Source organism: Osmia bicornis, chromosome 2 (genome assembly GCF_907164935.1).
Source record: "Osmia bicornis bicornis chromosome 2, iOsmBic2.1, whole genome shotgun sequence".
Lineage (NCBI taxonomy): Eukaryota > Metazoa > Arthropoda > Insecta > Hymenoptera > Megachilidae > Osmia > Osmia bicornis.
The window spans coordinates 12885661-12902443 of record NC_060217.1 but is presented as its reverse complement, the minus strand read 5'-3'; the positions used below and the strand labels follow the sequence as shown (position 1 = coordinate 12902443).

At 38.2% G+C, this 16783-nt stretch overlaps 1 protein-coding gene across 4 annotated transcripts in view; it reads left to right on the top strand.

Moving 5' to 3' along the window:
* LOC114878714 (elongation of very long chain fatty acids protein AAEL008004-like) overlaps positions 1-16783 on the top strand; it is a 30729-nt gene that overhangs the window by 9239 nt on the left and 4707 nt on the right. Inside the window, exons 1-7 of one of the 4 annotated variants that reach the window (XM_029192822.2) lie at positions 456-924; positions 11678-11830; positions 13367-13557; positions 13972-14052; positions 15316-15399; positions 16036-16092; positions 16205-16310. In XM_029192822.2, the coding sequence (XP_029048655.1) occupies positions 11773-11830; positions 13367-13557; positions 13972-14052; positions 15316-15399; positions 16036-16092; positions 16205-16310 (577 nt within the window). In that variant the 5' untranslated portion in view covers positions 456-924; positions 11678-11772. Of the gene's footprint in view, positions 1-455; positions 925-11677; positions 11831-13366; positions 13558-13971; positions 14053-15315; positions 15400-16035; positions 16093-16204; positions 16311-16783 lie in introns of those variants that run through there. The other 3 variants (XM_029192821.2, XM_029192819.2, XM_029192820.2) reach the window with 3 other exon arrangements.

The following is a 16783-nucleotide window of genomic DNA, read 5'->3' as shown; positions in this document are numbered from 1 at the left end:
GCGTCAGTTAACCAAGAGGGGATACACTAACGTCACTTTTTATTATGAATACGTAAAAAAAGAGCGATTATTAACGATTTACTTTTTTACTTCTTCTACGCTCATTAAAACATTGATGCAATTAAAATGAATTGGTAACAATGAAATCTCTAATGTTCATAGCATTAAAGTCGCGACACGATATCTTAACGTCGTAACAGCACGATGCTTAGTCTCGTGACATCGAATGTGACAATTTTCCGAAGTCAGGCTTCGGGATGGTTGACGGAAGTCTAACGAGCCGGTAAACGAAACGCGATAAGATTCACAGGTGAAATGAGTCGTTAGGGGACGAAACAGGAAGATGGTAAAGAGCGGGAAGAGTCGCGTCTTTGACTAAATAAAAAAGGTGGTCGTCCGTGAAGTATAGCGCGCATCGTGAACCGCCGAAGGATCGCAACAGGTAGAAGGGATGTGATACCAATATGGCGACTCGGTTAAAAGCAAACAACCGGCGTAGCCGCAGTCAGTCCGCTACACGGCACGGCGGTAAACGCGTTTGTTTGTACGGTTATCAGAATCTGTGTCGTCGAAGCACGAGCGCGCACAATCCTACCCTTTCTTCTTCTTTTTTTCCCTTTTTTTTTTCTTTTTTTTTTTAATTATTTTTCATTCGCTCCCTTCGATCGATTCTTTATCCTGTCGACTGGTTTCACGAAACGAAGGGAAGTCACGTGACTCTGTCATCGATCCGTTGTGCCTGATTATTCGGTACCTGTTCGTCTTCCGTGATCAACGACCAGTTAACGAAAAACCGTTTGCAATCCTCTTTTTGTTTCTCGGCGATCGTCGATGTGTCGACGAGGGAACAGTGTGTGTTCGATTGTTTGAAGAGCCGATTGTCGACAGATAATTGTCACTGGCGCGACTGTCCGGCTTTGTCTGGTAAGTGCGGATAACGTAACACTGTTTTTGGAAGCGCTCCTTTTCTTATTTTGCTTGATATGACGTAACGGATATCGCGGTCGAACATTTTCACGGAAACGATAATTGATAGCGTTGATCGATAGCCTCATCGTTAGTTTAGAAATCCGGAGATAGTGATTGGAATTATAATTAATTAAGGGGAAAGGTAGAGAGATAAGGGTAGGAATTAGGGAGAACTCGGGAAGAACCTGGAGAACCTGATACGACCCTTGAACAATCGGCAGTTCTCATTTTCTAATTTTTGGTCCATCTTTCTTCCTAGATCTGAATCACAATTAACTTGATATTTTCTATTAAGAAAGTCAAATATACACGCTGTTCGTCATATGAATCTATGTTTGAAATTTGATGAATACGTTATTTTTATACTCTTAGAAATTACGTATTTTTAGATTCCCAGGAAGTATCTTTGTTACGTGGCTCGATATTAATTCAACGTTCGCCTTCTTGTATTATATTAGGTATGTTAGTAATACGCTTTACAAACCGTGAATGTACATTACTTATTTCAATATTTTTAGGAAATATTTTCGTTCTTTCCTGGCTCGATGTTTACTTTCCTGTATTAGGCCTGTATGTTAGTTGTAATGCATGTTTCATTTTCAAAATGCACTCCATGTTTATAAAGATAATTTGGCTTTTTTTATTCGATATCTGATCGATTCATAATTTTTTGAACATTGTATCTTTATTAATTATTATCTATTTGATTATCTTACGATTGTTTGCTAACAAGTAACACGCGATCGCGATCGGTCGTAAACTAAGAGAACTGTATTTCCACGATACGGGCACAGATGTAATTGTACGAAAACAAATACATACACGATCTGAAGAGGAATAGGTGTGATATTATTTTCACTGTCTATGTCTGCTCTAGCGCCGTGACATTGTGTTTGCCTCGAACAGCTGTTTAAATACTGTTTTATTAAAAGATTAGACTACACTTTGGTCAATTGAAAAAAATATTACATTTTTTAGCTGTTGCGATGAAAATCGTACAAAAACAATTATTTTGTAATAAAAAGTAACGGTGTGACGGCGGTGGTTTCTCGAATATTGGTTACAGGTAACCGATGACACCGATGAAGTCATTGCACGTTTAACCAAGCTCATCGTGTAAAAGTCTTTCTCTCTTCTCGTCGTTTCGTTCATCTTTCTCCATCACGAGTACCTTGCCGTGAATCACCATCCACATGAACAGCCGATTCGAACTTCGATTCACGTTCTACTCGATCGCGACTCCCTTATTCGACCGGCGTACACACTTATGTATGTACCTCTGCTTCTTTCGTCTTCCATCCTTTCCAGACCGCAACATTTCGATTTCACGTGCGTTCTTCAATCGTTTCAAATTACTTCAAATTACTTTTAGGTACCAGATATGCACCCTCTCTTACCAATGTTGTTATCAATAAATAATTGCCACAAGATTGATTGAATATAAAATTGAATAGTTGAGCTGGCACTCGTCGAAATAATTAGAAACGGATTAGATATCGAATCTTAATTGGCAGTGTCATGTTATTTTCCGTTTATTAAGCATATTCCATTCTAATCAGTAGTTCCTATAATTACATAGAGTGCACGAAAAAAACGTGCATAACACATTTTAATGATTACACATTTGTTGATATTACCTGATGCTTTCATTGCATGTTATCTCTGTCAAAATGACATGTTTTCTGATATGTTGATTCAATGTAAACTACCACTTTTTTTATATATATGAATGTATTCATATATGCAAATAATACCTGTGCCTTTTAGAGACAGGACAAAAAACAAATGAAAAGTAATCATTAAATTTCAATGTTTTGCAAAGGTCGTAAACGTTAATTTTTATTGTTCATTAAATTATACTTTTTTGTTTGCTTTGCTAAACGAACGAACAGGTAGTTTTACGACAAAGAAACACTTCTTTTTTGTATTCCCTCGATTGTACGGACGATTCGAAACGCATATTAATCGTTGCTGGATCATTGCTCGCGAGGATCTCGTGAGCCGGAATAAACGAATCTTGTGCTAATTGCCGATTCGATCCTCGAAACTTTTCGTCCTTCGTTTGATCTGATACAGGCAAGATTTCGAGACTTCCGCAAAAATTTGTCGCGGACTCAGAAATGTCAAGGTTTCTCCAATTTTCGTGGGAGACGTTCCACGTGCAATGATTTTGAATCGTCATGCTCCTTGAAATAGCAAAAGAACGTTCTCCTCGGTTCTTTTTTATGTCTTTCCATATTTTTTTCTTTTTCTAGTAACCGTCTTCCGCAAACAATATTCCTACCTCGTAGAAGGTTTCTACGAATTCCATCTACTTTACCAATCGATTCCTACACGTTGCTAATAGATTGAGTCAGGGTTCAAAGTTTGCATAAGCAAAAGTTGCGTCGATTTCACGTTAAAGTGGTCATAGTTATCGTTGTATTAATAATCTTTTATTTAAGTGGACAGATCGTTATCTTTTATTCATAGTATAAGTAACGAACGTTGTTCCGTTTATGATATCTAGTTATAGCCAGGAAGATTGATTGATTGACCAGTAAAAAAATATCGGCATCTTCAAATTGTTAGTTTACTCTACAAACATTATTCCATACTCGTAGAAGGTTTCTCTGAATTCTACATAGTTACTTTGACGGTCAACTATTATGAGTTGCTAATAGATTGAATCAAGGTTCAAACTCGTTATGAACAACATTCGTGTTTCGATGCTAAAATGTTTATAATTATCTATGGATTAACAATACTTTTTTATCCAAATTTATTTGAAGACTATTAAAACAGCAACACACATGCAATTTAATTAGCGGAAGTGTTCGTCAATTTTACCGATGGAATAGGTAATGAAACATTGACTCGTTCGTGATGTATTCAATTAAAGCTAATGAAGGTTAATTATTAGTGAGATAAAAGAAAAGATATCAACGTGTTAACGATTTCGTTCCCTCTAATTTCCACGTCGTCTTATCAACTTACGTTTTACAAGATGTAAATACAATTTATATTTATAAGTGATAGAGAGGTGATAAAAAGTATATCTTGGAAACGTGTTTTATCGGTCGCGGTTTTTAATCCGCTATGCATATTCATGATGTTTCGATTAATAATGCACGTGTCCCTCTGACAAGAGTGACGTCGTGCGTGGAATGATAGCTTCGGTCAAATGCTGCGAAACAACAAATTAAACGTCCGACCTCCGTCTTTCGAAGCCTTGGATACACGCGCGATACGGAAGTTTTTGGCTCGCGTAATTCGCAATGAATTTGCAATGACGATAAAGCATGATGCATCTTTCATGCTTTCGTCGTTAACTCGCTTGAAACGAAGGTGACATTTTTTCTACCCATATTACAGGTATTTGCTCGACGATTAGAGTAATGACGTTTGTTTGTTCGGGTGGTCCGAAATGTCAAAGTCTCTAGTACCTAGAAGTCGAACCATCGACTTCGACTTCCATGCCTCGGTGTAATAAACGCGAGAGATTATGGAAACATAGCGTGCCGAAATTGATCAAAAATCGATGATTTCTCTGATAATATTCGATACACGCTCGCTGGGAACTTATCTGTTTAGCTATTACGCGAGAGGACGTTGCGACACTCGGCAAATTTTCTGAAACACGCCGAAACGAGTTTTGCTTTCTCTCTGTACTTTTTAAACATCCCACCAGATGGTCGATTACTTTCGTACCCCGAATGGAGTAGATTAGGAAGAAGAAAAAAAAAAAGAAACTAATTAGGTACCATACGTTAATGGGTACCTTGCCCGAATGACGTTGATAAAATGCATTCGATTTCAAAATCTCCTTGCTGGAAGTTTAAAAAAAAGAATACTTTGCATTCGTTCCAATTCGTGGGGTCAACACTTTTCCACGCTGAACTGGTCGAATGATACTTAATACCATTAGCTTTAAGTGAAATTCTTTTCCATAAGATGGCCGATGAGCTATAGGTCACCCAGATGTAGGTGACTTCGCGTGACTTCGATTGAAAATCGATCACTATCGCGAGTCGATGCTTGAAATTTGCTAAATAAATGATTTAACACGTACGTTAGCATTCTCGTTGTACTCCTTCTAATAATTTCGAGGTTGGTAGCTGTTCGTTCGGTGTCGTTAAGAAAGAACTTTAATACGATCGTTACATAAGAGGATTCTCTTTCCCTCCCTCCCTCCGTTCTCTGTGTAACCAACATCCCGCCATGCAGTACCATTAAAGCGTTATGGCAGCTCTAGACGCTTTGCAACTTGACGCATGCAGCTATGCACTTTCCCTGCAGCCGCAGGTGCACCGGCCAATTCGATAGACAACGAATCATGATTCGAACGGATAAAAAAATCGATCGATCTTCTTGCTTCGACACCGTCTTCCTCGATTAAATTCTACGAACGAATAGGGAGGATTGTTATCGGAAATAGACGTAATCTTTCAAGGTAATCTTTCGAGTATAGTTCCTTGAATTTTGAAATTCGTGCGAAGTTGTAAAATTTCAGTTTGATCGACATTATCGTCGCAAGATTGTACAACGATTACGAATTAAATTCGATTTTCTTTTATGGCATTTCTAATTCACCACGTATAGAGAAGACAGACAATTCGTAACAGTGGTCAAGAGTGAAAGTATTTTAATCTTCTTTCCTGAGGGTACCAATAGATTTATGAGATTGAAGTAGCCTTCTTCTGGACGAAGAATCGTTTCTTCCTTCTTTATTTTTCTTGTTCGTACATTTAGAAAGTATGCAAAACAGTGGTCGTTATCTACATGAAACTACTGGAATGTTTGAACAAATGAATTTTTGAAAAAGACACTCAAATTTGAGCCTTGACGTGCTGTTAATGTTTGACTAAATTTTACGAGTAAAGCAGATACTAAATGCAACAGTGACTGCTTTTTGCAAGCAATATCTAAATATTGGACTTGTCTATGTATTTGGGTCTTTTACGACACCGTGCAGGGGCACAGAACAGAGAGAACCGGTTAAATAGACGATTAAAACGTCACTCGTGGTAGATAAGTTTACGATTTTCTGCTCTACTAACGTTAAACACCACTTATTTTATTTATGTTATTCGTTGAATGTTGCAAGCGACGTGGTTAAAAATCTGAAACGAGATTCTTGACGTGATCGAGGAACATATTTTTATTTCTGGTGATCTGAATTGTTGCAACATTCGAGTTAACGATAAAATGGGCCGTTGATTCGAGCATTCCCTTTCGATCGAACGTGCTATGTTGTTTTTTGGACCATTAATTATCAAAATATATCACGTAATGATGGAATCGAACGTGTCTCGGTATCGTTTCGCATTTAACCAGTGATAATTTTGAAATTTCGGTACATAATCGTTTCTCTACGTGAGGTATGCTCGTTTAATTCTATCAAGAAGTAAGTATTTTTTATCTTGTTGCATGTCATATCTTTATTAACGTATAATGATAAAACAAAGAGAGAGATTCTCGAAACACATGAGATTGCAAGACGATCGTTCTGAGTTCGAATTACTGTCGAACGCATTGCCAATGATTCGAATCATCCTCTTGCTTTCCGCGTACGACAAAATTACGCATTTCATTAGCGTACTGAATACAGAAACTAACCTGACCTCGACATAGTCTCGACGATTTCACGTATCGTTGTTTTATTGCTACGTATCGCGCGAATTCATTTTCTTAACTATAACAGATAGTTTGATTTAGATTACTCGCGATCAGAGGTCTGCAAACTTAAACGACTTCTATCTAAGATTCTATCTCTAGGTAAGAAAACGTTTCTCCGCTGGTAGGAACTTTCTTCTTTTCTTTCCCGACGGTTGTCGCATCGCGGTATCGAGAATCGCAATTAGTCGTGGCTTCAGTTCATCTCGCTTTTAAGACGATTGCGTGTTTAGAAGGAGAAGTGAATGGCCTATCCTAGCACTTTCTTTAAATCCTTGTTCACTTCAACGTAGAAGTATGAATTTAACTTCGAAAAAATCAAATCTGATCCCTCGTCAAAGACTTTTCCACCTGTGGAAACGCAGGAAACCCAATGACATAATCGGAATGGTACTCTTCAAGATTACTCGACTAGAAAAGCACGTCCTTTACTTTTCTTCGGAAATTACTTGGCCGCAATTTTCCGCTAGTGTCAACAAGGAGGCACGCCTGATTACTCCTTTCTCTCGTTGCGCTCCTCCTTCTAAAGTGCACCATCTCCTTTCTCATTCGACGGTGTACATTCTTCTTCCTTCTTTCTATGTTTCATTACTGAAACGCGCAACGGCCTCCTTGTTACTTAAGAACAGCAGCAGGTTGCGTCGTTTATAGCAGTTACACTTGCACTTTCATAGCGGTGCGAACGAGCCACGCGCCCTCGACTTTCCCGCCCAGCTGCACCACGAACCTGACAGTACAGTATCGAGCATTGTACGCGTCTTCAGGGAAAACGTAGAAAATGGCATTGCTAAAAATGGCCAGTCGACCACGTGCCAATCCTGAAGAACGTAATAGCAGTGAATTAACCTTGATGCAACGTCAAGGCTAAATTTCGTTATTAAGATTTCTATTCGATGATCAATAGTGGTTGATTCGCTAAAAGCGTTCTCCCTATGTCGCAAGTGCCATCTAATTTGTTCGTGGCACAACGATAATTATTTTGACGAAATTTTTTAATAAGTATCATCGATGATCCAAGCAAGTGACGTCCCACTTTTAATGATCCTTTCCTCCGTTTCGTTCAGCTTGGAATAAGTGGCGGTATATTTAGCCGGCACGGGGCGCGAATAGACCCGCTGGCTCCGGTTCGAGTTAAATAAAGACGTTGCAGCTATCGTACAAACTCCCCGGACTATCGAGTCGTCGAAGTCATGGCCCTATTTATTGCGCGAGCAGTAGCAAGCGAAGCTTTATCACCTTTAATTTTCATTAGCACGGCATCTTTCAATTTACTGCAAGAGATCATTTCTCTGCACGCGACTAGTAGAGTATCCTTTCACCATTAATGAGTCGGATAAACGCCTAATCGTGTAGCAATATGGAAAGATTGGCCTGAATTAAGTTCGAATTCCATCTTATGATGGAATTTGCCCGAGAAAAAAATAAAACAACTTCATCTAACCGGTTGCAACTCGTGAAATTCGGTCAGCAAAAGGCTTCGAACCACCTCGAAATCCGCGAAGAGTTCGCTCATTCGGCAAACGAGACTTTTCGAATAGTTCGAGGCCTCTGAATCGCTACTGGAACATATCCAAACTGAGGCAAGACAAGAGGATCGTGAAAGTGGTTTCACGTTTGCGTCTATCCTCGATACGCGTCGCGATTAGCGATGGGTTTCAGCAAGACTCGCTTCTAGCCCGTTCTTCAGTTTTTTCTTTTTCAAAGCTCACGTTCAAATGTCACTCAGATTCGGATTCCTAATAATTTAGCACTGGAAAGGTTAATGGACGATGACGTTCAATTGGAGCGTGGAATTTTACACAGCGGATGAAGTTCAAACGACCCTGAATCTTTCGAAATTAGTCGTTTAATATACAGCAGCCTAGTATTTTTAAAATATAATTTATTAATATTATCAGGTGTTTAATTTATTCCAAGAAGGAGAATGTCGAAATGAATATAGATTGCGAAGGTTTGCAGAGGATTTCTCGATGAAGAAATGAAGGAACTCTCTTGGGAATGAGGAGTTAGAAACCTTGATGTTTTGATACCGATTCAAGGTGAAACAATTAATTTTCTGCCAATGTTTTCGACGTTTCTCAGATATCTGCCACTTTGTTGCTTTTCCCTATCGGGATTAGGGAGGGATGTTACAACATCGTTGAATCGTGTCACGGCGAGTACGAAATAGCGAATATAATTTTCTATTTCACGACACGGTTCGCTCATTTGGTATGTAAAGTCGATTAAATCACAGAATCTCGTACAATTCGTCCGGGGACATGAAATTTCACGAGAATCTTCAGCGTGAAAGTGATCATGTCCAACATGGATTTATACCTACTTTGTACATGGTAATCTTCTCGACCATTCTCCATTTCTTTCCAAGTAGAATTGTCATTAGGAAGCACAAGTACACTCGAGAGCAACGTAGACTTCTTTTGCATAAGGGCTAGGGGAGAATTCTCCCTTCATTTGCTTTAAATTTTGGAAGGTTCACAGGTTCCTTCCGAAATAGAAAAGTTCTTCGTGATTTTAATAGTAGCTCGCACGCAACAGGATTGTACACTGGTCACAATATAGATTTCTTACATGTATAAATACCGATTGTGTCACTGCTGGGTATGAGCAATGATCTCATTGCAATCTTGTAAGTTTCCGGGAAACTTAAACCCACTACTTCTTTCCCTAGTAGTGGATTTACATGTGAAAGTCTCACATTTGATAAAACTCTTGTCCTTCACCAACATCAACATTGTTGATAAATATACTTGTAAATTGAAATGGCCTTAAATTTGATAATATACAAGTTTATCAATATTGGTGCTGATAAATTATCAAATTTCTACCTTGTATGATTACTATGACAGTAATGCTATTCAGAATAATATTTTTCCCATAATCCTATGATTCCAATAATTTTAAGAAACCAATGACCTAAAATCTGATTTCTTACAATAATCCACTTGAATCATTAAGATTCTCTATCAATGATTTTAGACGATGTGATTCCAAAAATTCAGTATTTCTAGAATGAATCAGAAATGTTAGCCAGTTTTAAAACACCTTGTACAGGTAAATCACGATTAAAAAAGCGAAGTACATTAATTTGCAACGTTGTGGGTCAGTTATCGCGCGTAGTTTGTTACCAGTGAATCAAAACATTTAGCCTGTGCATATTGAGGTCAGTGATTTGTTCATCCTATCGTTAATGACGATTCCAGCGCCGAGACACAGGTTCTGCCGTCCATAAGTCACTCTTTAAAATAGAATACCCTTCTCAAAATTGGATCAAATTGGACTTGAGATTTTTTGAGAAGCTATCAAAATTAATATACTAGACGACGTGCTCTTGTCGTTTTAATAAAATTATAATTTGGACAGTTAAGCTATATGCATGCTGAAAATTTCATCGAGATCAATCAACGCGCCTAAAAGTTATAAGTGATTTCATTACAAGCTCAAAAAAAAACAATTATAAAAAGTGCGACCGCGACAAATTGTAATTTTATTAACGCGACAAAGTCACGTCATCTAGAATATTAATCTTTATAGCTTCTCAAGAAATCTCAAGTCCAATTTGGTTCAATTTTAAAAAAGGATATTCTATTTTAGAGTGTTCGATGACTTATGGACGGCAATGTATATACAAGCGAGTAAAGCAAGCGTTTTCTTGCGTAACTTGCGCGCAAAGACACAGCAGTGTGTTGTGGCCCGTTTTCTGCGCCCGGCCCATTATAATGTATACAGTTTTCGCAATATATTTCTCGAGGTATTTCGCTTGCTCGACGCGTTTTCGACTTTTCGTTTTGCAAGCGAGAACACAGGACGATCCGATCTATCGAAGATCAAACATACTCGTCGATGTCCAGATTATTTTGGATAACACTTGAATGGATGTGTCGTGCCACCTTGACCTATCTGCTATCGATGGCGTTCATTTAACAAGGGTGCAACAGAGGCTTCCCTTAGTCGAGCGTACGTCGCGATTTAGGGGTTGAAATCATAAATGACTATTTTTGGAAAACGTACATATACGTTGGAGTAGTGAGAGAATCGTAGTCTAAGCGCCTCCTGTACAAATCGGCGACCGGCTGACCGATGATAAATGACGACACCCATTCAAGTCTGTTGTCGATTGGCCTTGGCGAGAATTCTCTCGCCGACCGAGTTGTATTGAAAGCGAAATTCAACGGATTACCAAACCATCGTCTATCGCGTGGCATGTACACGCTGATAGCCATTGGCTTTCAGGGACGTAATTAATTACCACCCAGCACCCACGTTATTCCTTTTTCTTTTTTTACCACGTCCTTCGGACCGTTACCACAGGAAATGACTTGGACGAACGGAACCAGTTACAATTAGTCAATATTTTTATCATAGAGTAATCACAGTGTAGGATAACATTCCAAAGGTTGCAAAATTAAGACCGAGGGCAAATTAATTAATTAAAATAAAAAATACCTCGGTGAAAGGATTAATTGGGGTTAGAGATAGAATCGGATATATAAGAAAGAGATCAGAGTGATTAGCTGTATTCGCAGATTCGAAGCATCGTTGACGAGTGAAATTCGAAGGTTGGTCGGTTGGAAACGGTAAAGGTAGGCTGGTTGGTAATGGTTCAAGGCCGTGACGATTCATGGTCGGCCCATAAGTTGCGCAGCGTCTTGTCCGTGTAATCCATAACAAAAATTCTCTGCTCACTTTCGTAAGCGAAAGTACGAGGTGAATTTCGGATCGGACCGATTTTGGGCGGCGTGCTCGCGCGAAATCGCTTCTAATTCAATGGCCATGCTGAAAATCATGACACAGATCGGTTATATTTTATGTAACCGATTGGTCGGTCAGCTGGTGTTAAGTAATCCGCCCTCGTTCGCACTAATAGACCAACAGAAAAACTTCTTTCCTTAAGGATATTAAAAATTAAAAATCAAGCCATATACCAGACGTCTGCCGAAGGTTTTTGGTACAGTAAACAGAGAACATTAATACGTTAATACACTTTCAGGATTGACCTTCCTCATTGCATCTGATGATAACCGGTTTCTTTTTCTTTCTTCATTCGTTTCAGGAACTCGCGAATCTGTTGGTGAAAAGCTGCGCCACCCTTGATTTATTCGTCGGGAATATATCTTGTAAAGGATCCCTACGGGACAAGGAGGAAAGATGTCGATTGTAATGCAGTACGTGGACCGGCTCCACGAGATACTCGACAAACATGCAGGTAAGCTTATAAATCAGACTTATAAATATACAGTACGTAAAAATCTTTGATCGTCTGAGGTCAAATTTATTATCTCGTCAACGAAGATTAACCCTTCTTTATTCGGCTACCTGAATAAACGACAGATGTTTGTTTCTTCGATGATCGTTTACCGTTAATTGAACAAACATTTTCAGAATATTGAAAGATTTTGCAACTTTATTTCAAATGTTGATGGAAATATTACACTCGACCAATAAACGTAAATAATAATAAATTTAAAAGAAACTTGAATTGCAAAATGAAAAAATTGTGCGTTGCCAATTATTATAAATCAAATACAAAGGAGAACTTCAGAAAATTTTCTAGAAGTTTAAAACCCTCTAAAGATTTTATCTTAAAATGCACATGTTTTCGAATGTAGATTTCACCATGATTGCACAACCATGACCTTGCGAAAAATTCTCCTAAAAAATAATGCAAACACACTCGTCTCCTATCGCAATCAGGACACAAGTTTCGAAGACTTCCTTGCAGGAAACATAAAACAACGAAAAAATTTTCGCAATACGAAAAAAAGAAACTCTATAATAGTCTGTTGAATTCAGAAACTTCAGCTGTAACATTAATTCGAATAGATTAATCATTGCCCTGTTTCACAATCTCGTCAACTTTCGCCGCTTACCTACCGTCTGTTTCTTTTCCTTCCAAATTTCTAAATTAATAACTTTTTTTTTACGTTTTTAATTAAAGGTGTTCAGATCTGTGTAAACAAAAAAAGGATAAGATTTTCGTTCGCTGGAAGATGATATTGAGCGTCCATTAACAGAGGAGATGCTTAGGAATCTGGAGATTTCGATGAGCGCACAAGCATGAAAAATAGGGTTGAAATTACATGGAATTTCGTAGCGGTTAAACGAACGTCATTCGTCGCGGTGTTACGGTAGCTGCACCGAAAATGAATTATTCATTTCATGCGATTCGAAGAAACAGTCGCCGCTTTTCAAGGAAGATTTTGATGCTTCTTTCCGCCGCGCAAACAGGCAAACACGATACTTTATTCTTGAATCTTCCAATTTTAGAACTTTCCACGACGCGGAAACTGAACCTTACGAATCGTCACGATCTTCGGCATTCCATCTTAGATTCATGTCAGGAAAATTAATAGCTAATTAAAATCGTCGTGAAGGTCTGAAATACAGGAAGCTTTGAAAAAATTTGATGGGCTTCCATGATTCACGACCACCCTGAGGCGTGTTCAAGGTCGTTTCGACCAAAGACCGGTTAATGAAACAAATTTTACGACTGGTTCGAGCACAAACGACGCGGTAGTTGATTGAACTTTCGAAGGACAAGAAGGGTATGGATGAGTGTGAAGTAACCTCGTAGGTCGAGGCTGTTATGCTTTTACCTCAGTGAACAGATACCTTTCGAACGGGTTATTTTCTAAAAGGAACCGTTTGATCACCCTGTATTTATAGAACATATTTTTCGTCCAAGGAAATAATTAAGATGGTAATGATTAGAATCACTCTGTTTCATGTTTTTCATTTTCAGATCAAAGGACAACGAATTGGTTCCTGATGAGTTCACCGTTCCCAACGCTGTTCATCTGCCTAAGCTACGTATACGTAGTCAAAGTTATAGGCCCTAAATGGATGGAGAATAGGAAACCGTTTCAATTAAAGAACGCCTTGATAGCCTACAATCTATTCCAAATGTTGTTCTCCGCGTGGCTGTTCTATGAGGTAACAACCCTGTTTCAATCGCGTATCCCGCTTTTTTACGTCTGTTTGTTCTCTGTCTCTCGCTCACTTTTGCACCTTTACACTTTTCCGTGTTTTTTTTCTTTTTTTTTTTTAATATCGTTCATACGTGTTTGTTGCATGCACCGAACCGATATGTCTATTATTCATAAACAGTGAACAGAGAGATGAGTGTTTCATTTCTGGCGGGAACGTCGAATGTCCGAATCGAGTCGTCGAGTTCGAAATCATGGGGATGAATAACGACAATGTCGCTTTTCTGATACTTTTCTGGAAAGTCTTAACTAAATTTTTGAAAGTATTTCGAACTCGAGACCGGCTTTCGTTAGGCATAAAAGAATGTGCAGAACAAGTGGTTAATTTTGCAAAAAACAATCGAATAACGATAAACAACAGTGCCTGATGGGAGGATGGTGGGGCCACTATAGTTTCCGTTGTCAACCAGTGGACTATAGCAACAATCCGACGGCGGTGAGGGTAAGTTCAATGTTTCGTTCGTTCAACAGATGAGCGATCATCGACCACCAATTCAACGAGACGAACTTCAACGAATGCCAAATTCTTCTTCTTCAATTATACTTACCTGCGTACATGAAGCTACATAGCAACAATGTTTTTTCATAGCGAAAAATTCTTTCAAAAATGACCAAAGCAATGGAACGACTTAATCAACAAACAAAATATGGAAAACGTAGTTTCACAAATAGTTGCATACTCATGGCCGGCTGTGACCACACGAGTCTCTGTATATATTCTTGCAGTAAATTATGTTAATCATAGAATACTTGTGGCTACGTGTACGCATACGTCGACGATTAAACGTTTCACGTATTTAAAGGTGCTAGCTTGTGGCTTTTGTAGGTAGTCGACCAAGGCAAGGGAGGAAAACGGCCTGCGATGAACGAGTAAATTACACTAAAACGCTTCGTGCTTTTCTATTTCGTTTTCAATTGACTTTTTCTTTTATGTTCGCTTGTTTATCTGTTGCTAACAGTCTTCTGTACCGATAATGCTTACTTACCTATTTAAATGAAACTTATAAACTCGGAAAGTTTTATTCAAATTGGTGAGTAATGGTTTCTTTGTTGAATGAAAATGAAGGATAATTGTATAAATACTCGTAAAAGGGATTGCACTGGACTATACCTGTCTCAGCTTTTATCTTTTATGTCCAGTGTCAATGTTAAAAATATCGAGTATACGTATATACGTATTCACTGGTATCAATTCTGCACTGTATTTGAACTATTCCATTAGGCATGAACTCCTTGCTAAGTAGTGGATTAGTGGATGTAGAGTATGCCCCTAAGGAGAAGCACGTACAGTGACGAGCACGCTAACCCTCCCTAAGGAAAATGACGGTCTAAGAGAAAGCTTCACTAATTACATCGATACTCGAGAGTTATTATACATTATGCCTGAGTTAGTCTGGGTTAAGTTACATGAAACGAGTATTCGGTTCACCTTGTTCCTTAGGGAAAACATTCCAGGCTAACTATGTACTATTCCTAGGTAAAATACATGTTGGTTCCTTCGTACATTGCTAAATAAATCAATTACTAAACTTGGAATCTCCTATCTCTAGATCAGATTTTTCCTTAAACAAGGCCGCCATATTCGACACTATATTTATAAATAATTTGTGCTGTTTATTTATCTCTACCGTGCCTATCTTTCATCTTTGATTTGTTTATTCTTTTGATTGATCGGAGTATGGTCTGTGGGCGGTTGTGGTTCCAGATAGGATTATCCGGCTGGCTGACTGGCGACTATTCTCTAAGGTGTCAACCCGTAGACTACAGCGATCGACCCCAAACAATGAGGGTGGGTGATCTATCCCCAAATTAACATCGGAAACTTTTACATTGATTCATAAACACATTTTCGAGATATTTCTTTGTGATTAAATTGAAAAGCAATGGATAAATTTTCTTCTGCATTTCTCATGCATCCTCTATTATTCTATACAAGTTCATATCACTCGACTCTGTAGTTGCAACTTATATTAACACTAAAATTTCTTAAGTAGTATTAGAATACACTGTAGTTATTGTAATAAGCTTAACACACTTTGATATAGCCGCTTTATGCAATTAACGCCACTTAACACACCACGAAACGTGAACAAAAGAAAAACATGACACAGAAACCACCTTTATTACACGATGACAATTACAACACTTACAAATTCCTTTTTTATTGTTTATTCGATAGTCCAACAGATATACACAGAACAATGCACAGTGACACCAGTGACTGTTTATCGACGTAAATCTTGCAAATTGAAAGCAAATCCTCGAAGGTTTCAGTGATACTGGGTCAATCGTGACCCAGACCTATCGTCGAAGCAATTTTTTTAAATTTTTTGAAATATTTAAATGTTGAAGGATTTGCTTCTCAATATTCGTTGTACCACGATGATTAAGAATGTTATCTAATTAAAAATTTTGAAAAGCGCAGATGGTGCACGCTTGTTGGTGGTATTACTTCTCCAAATTTACGGAATTCATGGACACGGTAAGTAGAACGATAATCTCGAATAAAAGTTTGCATCGCAATTTATGATTTCTCTTTCCTTCGATAACTCGTGTTGGTCTAAGATTTTTCTTGTTGTACACCAAATTTGTAGATCTTCTTCGTACTGAGGAAGAAGAATGATCACGTGTCGACGTTACACGTTATTCATCATGGTTGCATGCCAATGTCAGTGTGGTTCGGCGTTAAATTCACACCTGGTACGTACGTGATCTTTTTTTCTAAATTAATTAAAAAGATGACAATGATTGTACGAATGCAAATGAGTTGAAAATGTCAACTCTTGTCAGACAGATGGTATATAAAAACAGAAGTTGATGTTGACTTAAAATTAACTCACTGCTAACGACACTTACAAACATTCTACTTCTTCCTTTGTTAGAACAGTGATTTGCAGTTTTAACGACTTGTCGAGCTATAATAACTAGTAAGAAGAAACAAGAATTATTTAAAACAGTTTGAAAATTACTTTAAAATTACATGCTTCGTGGACAATGACGACTACTGGTGTAACCCGGCCATGATCCTTGGGCCTTGCTTTAAGATCACCTACAGTCACTGTAAATCAAATACAGAAACAAGTCATGTTTCGTAAATTTAGTTCGATTTTAATTAAGCTTGAATGAAGTTTAGTCCTTTTTCCTTAACACTATAGGCAGGTTCCATCTCCATC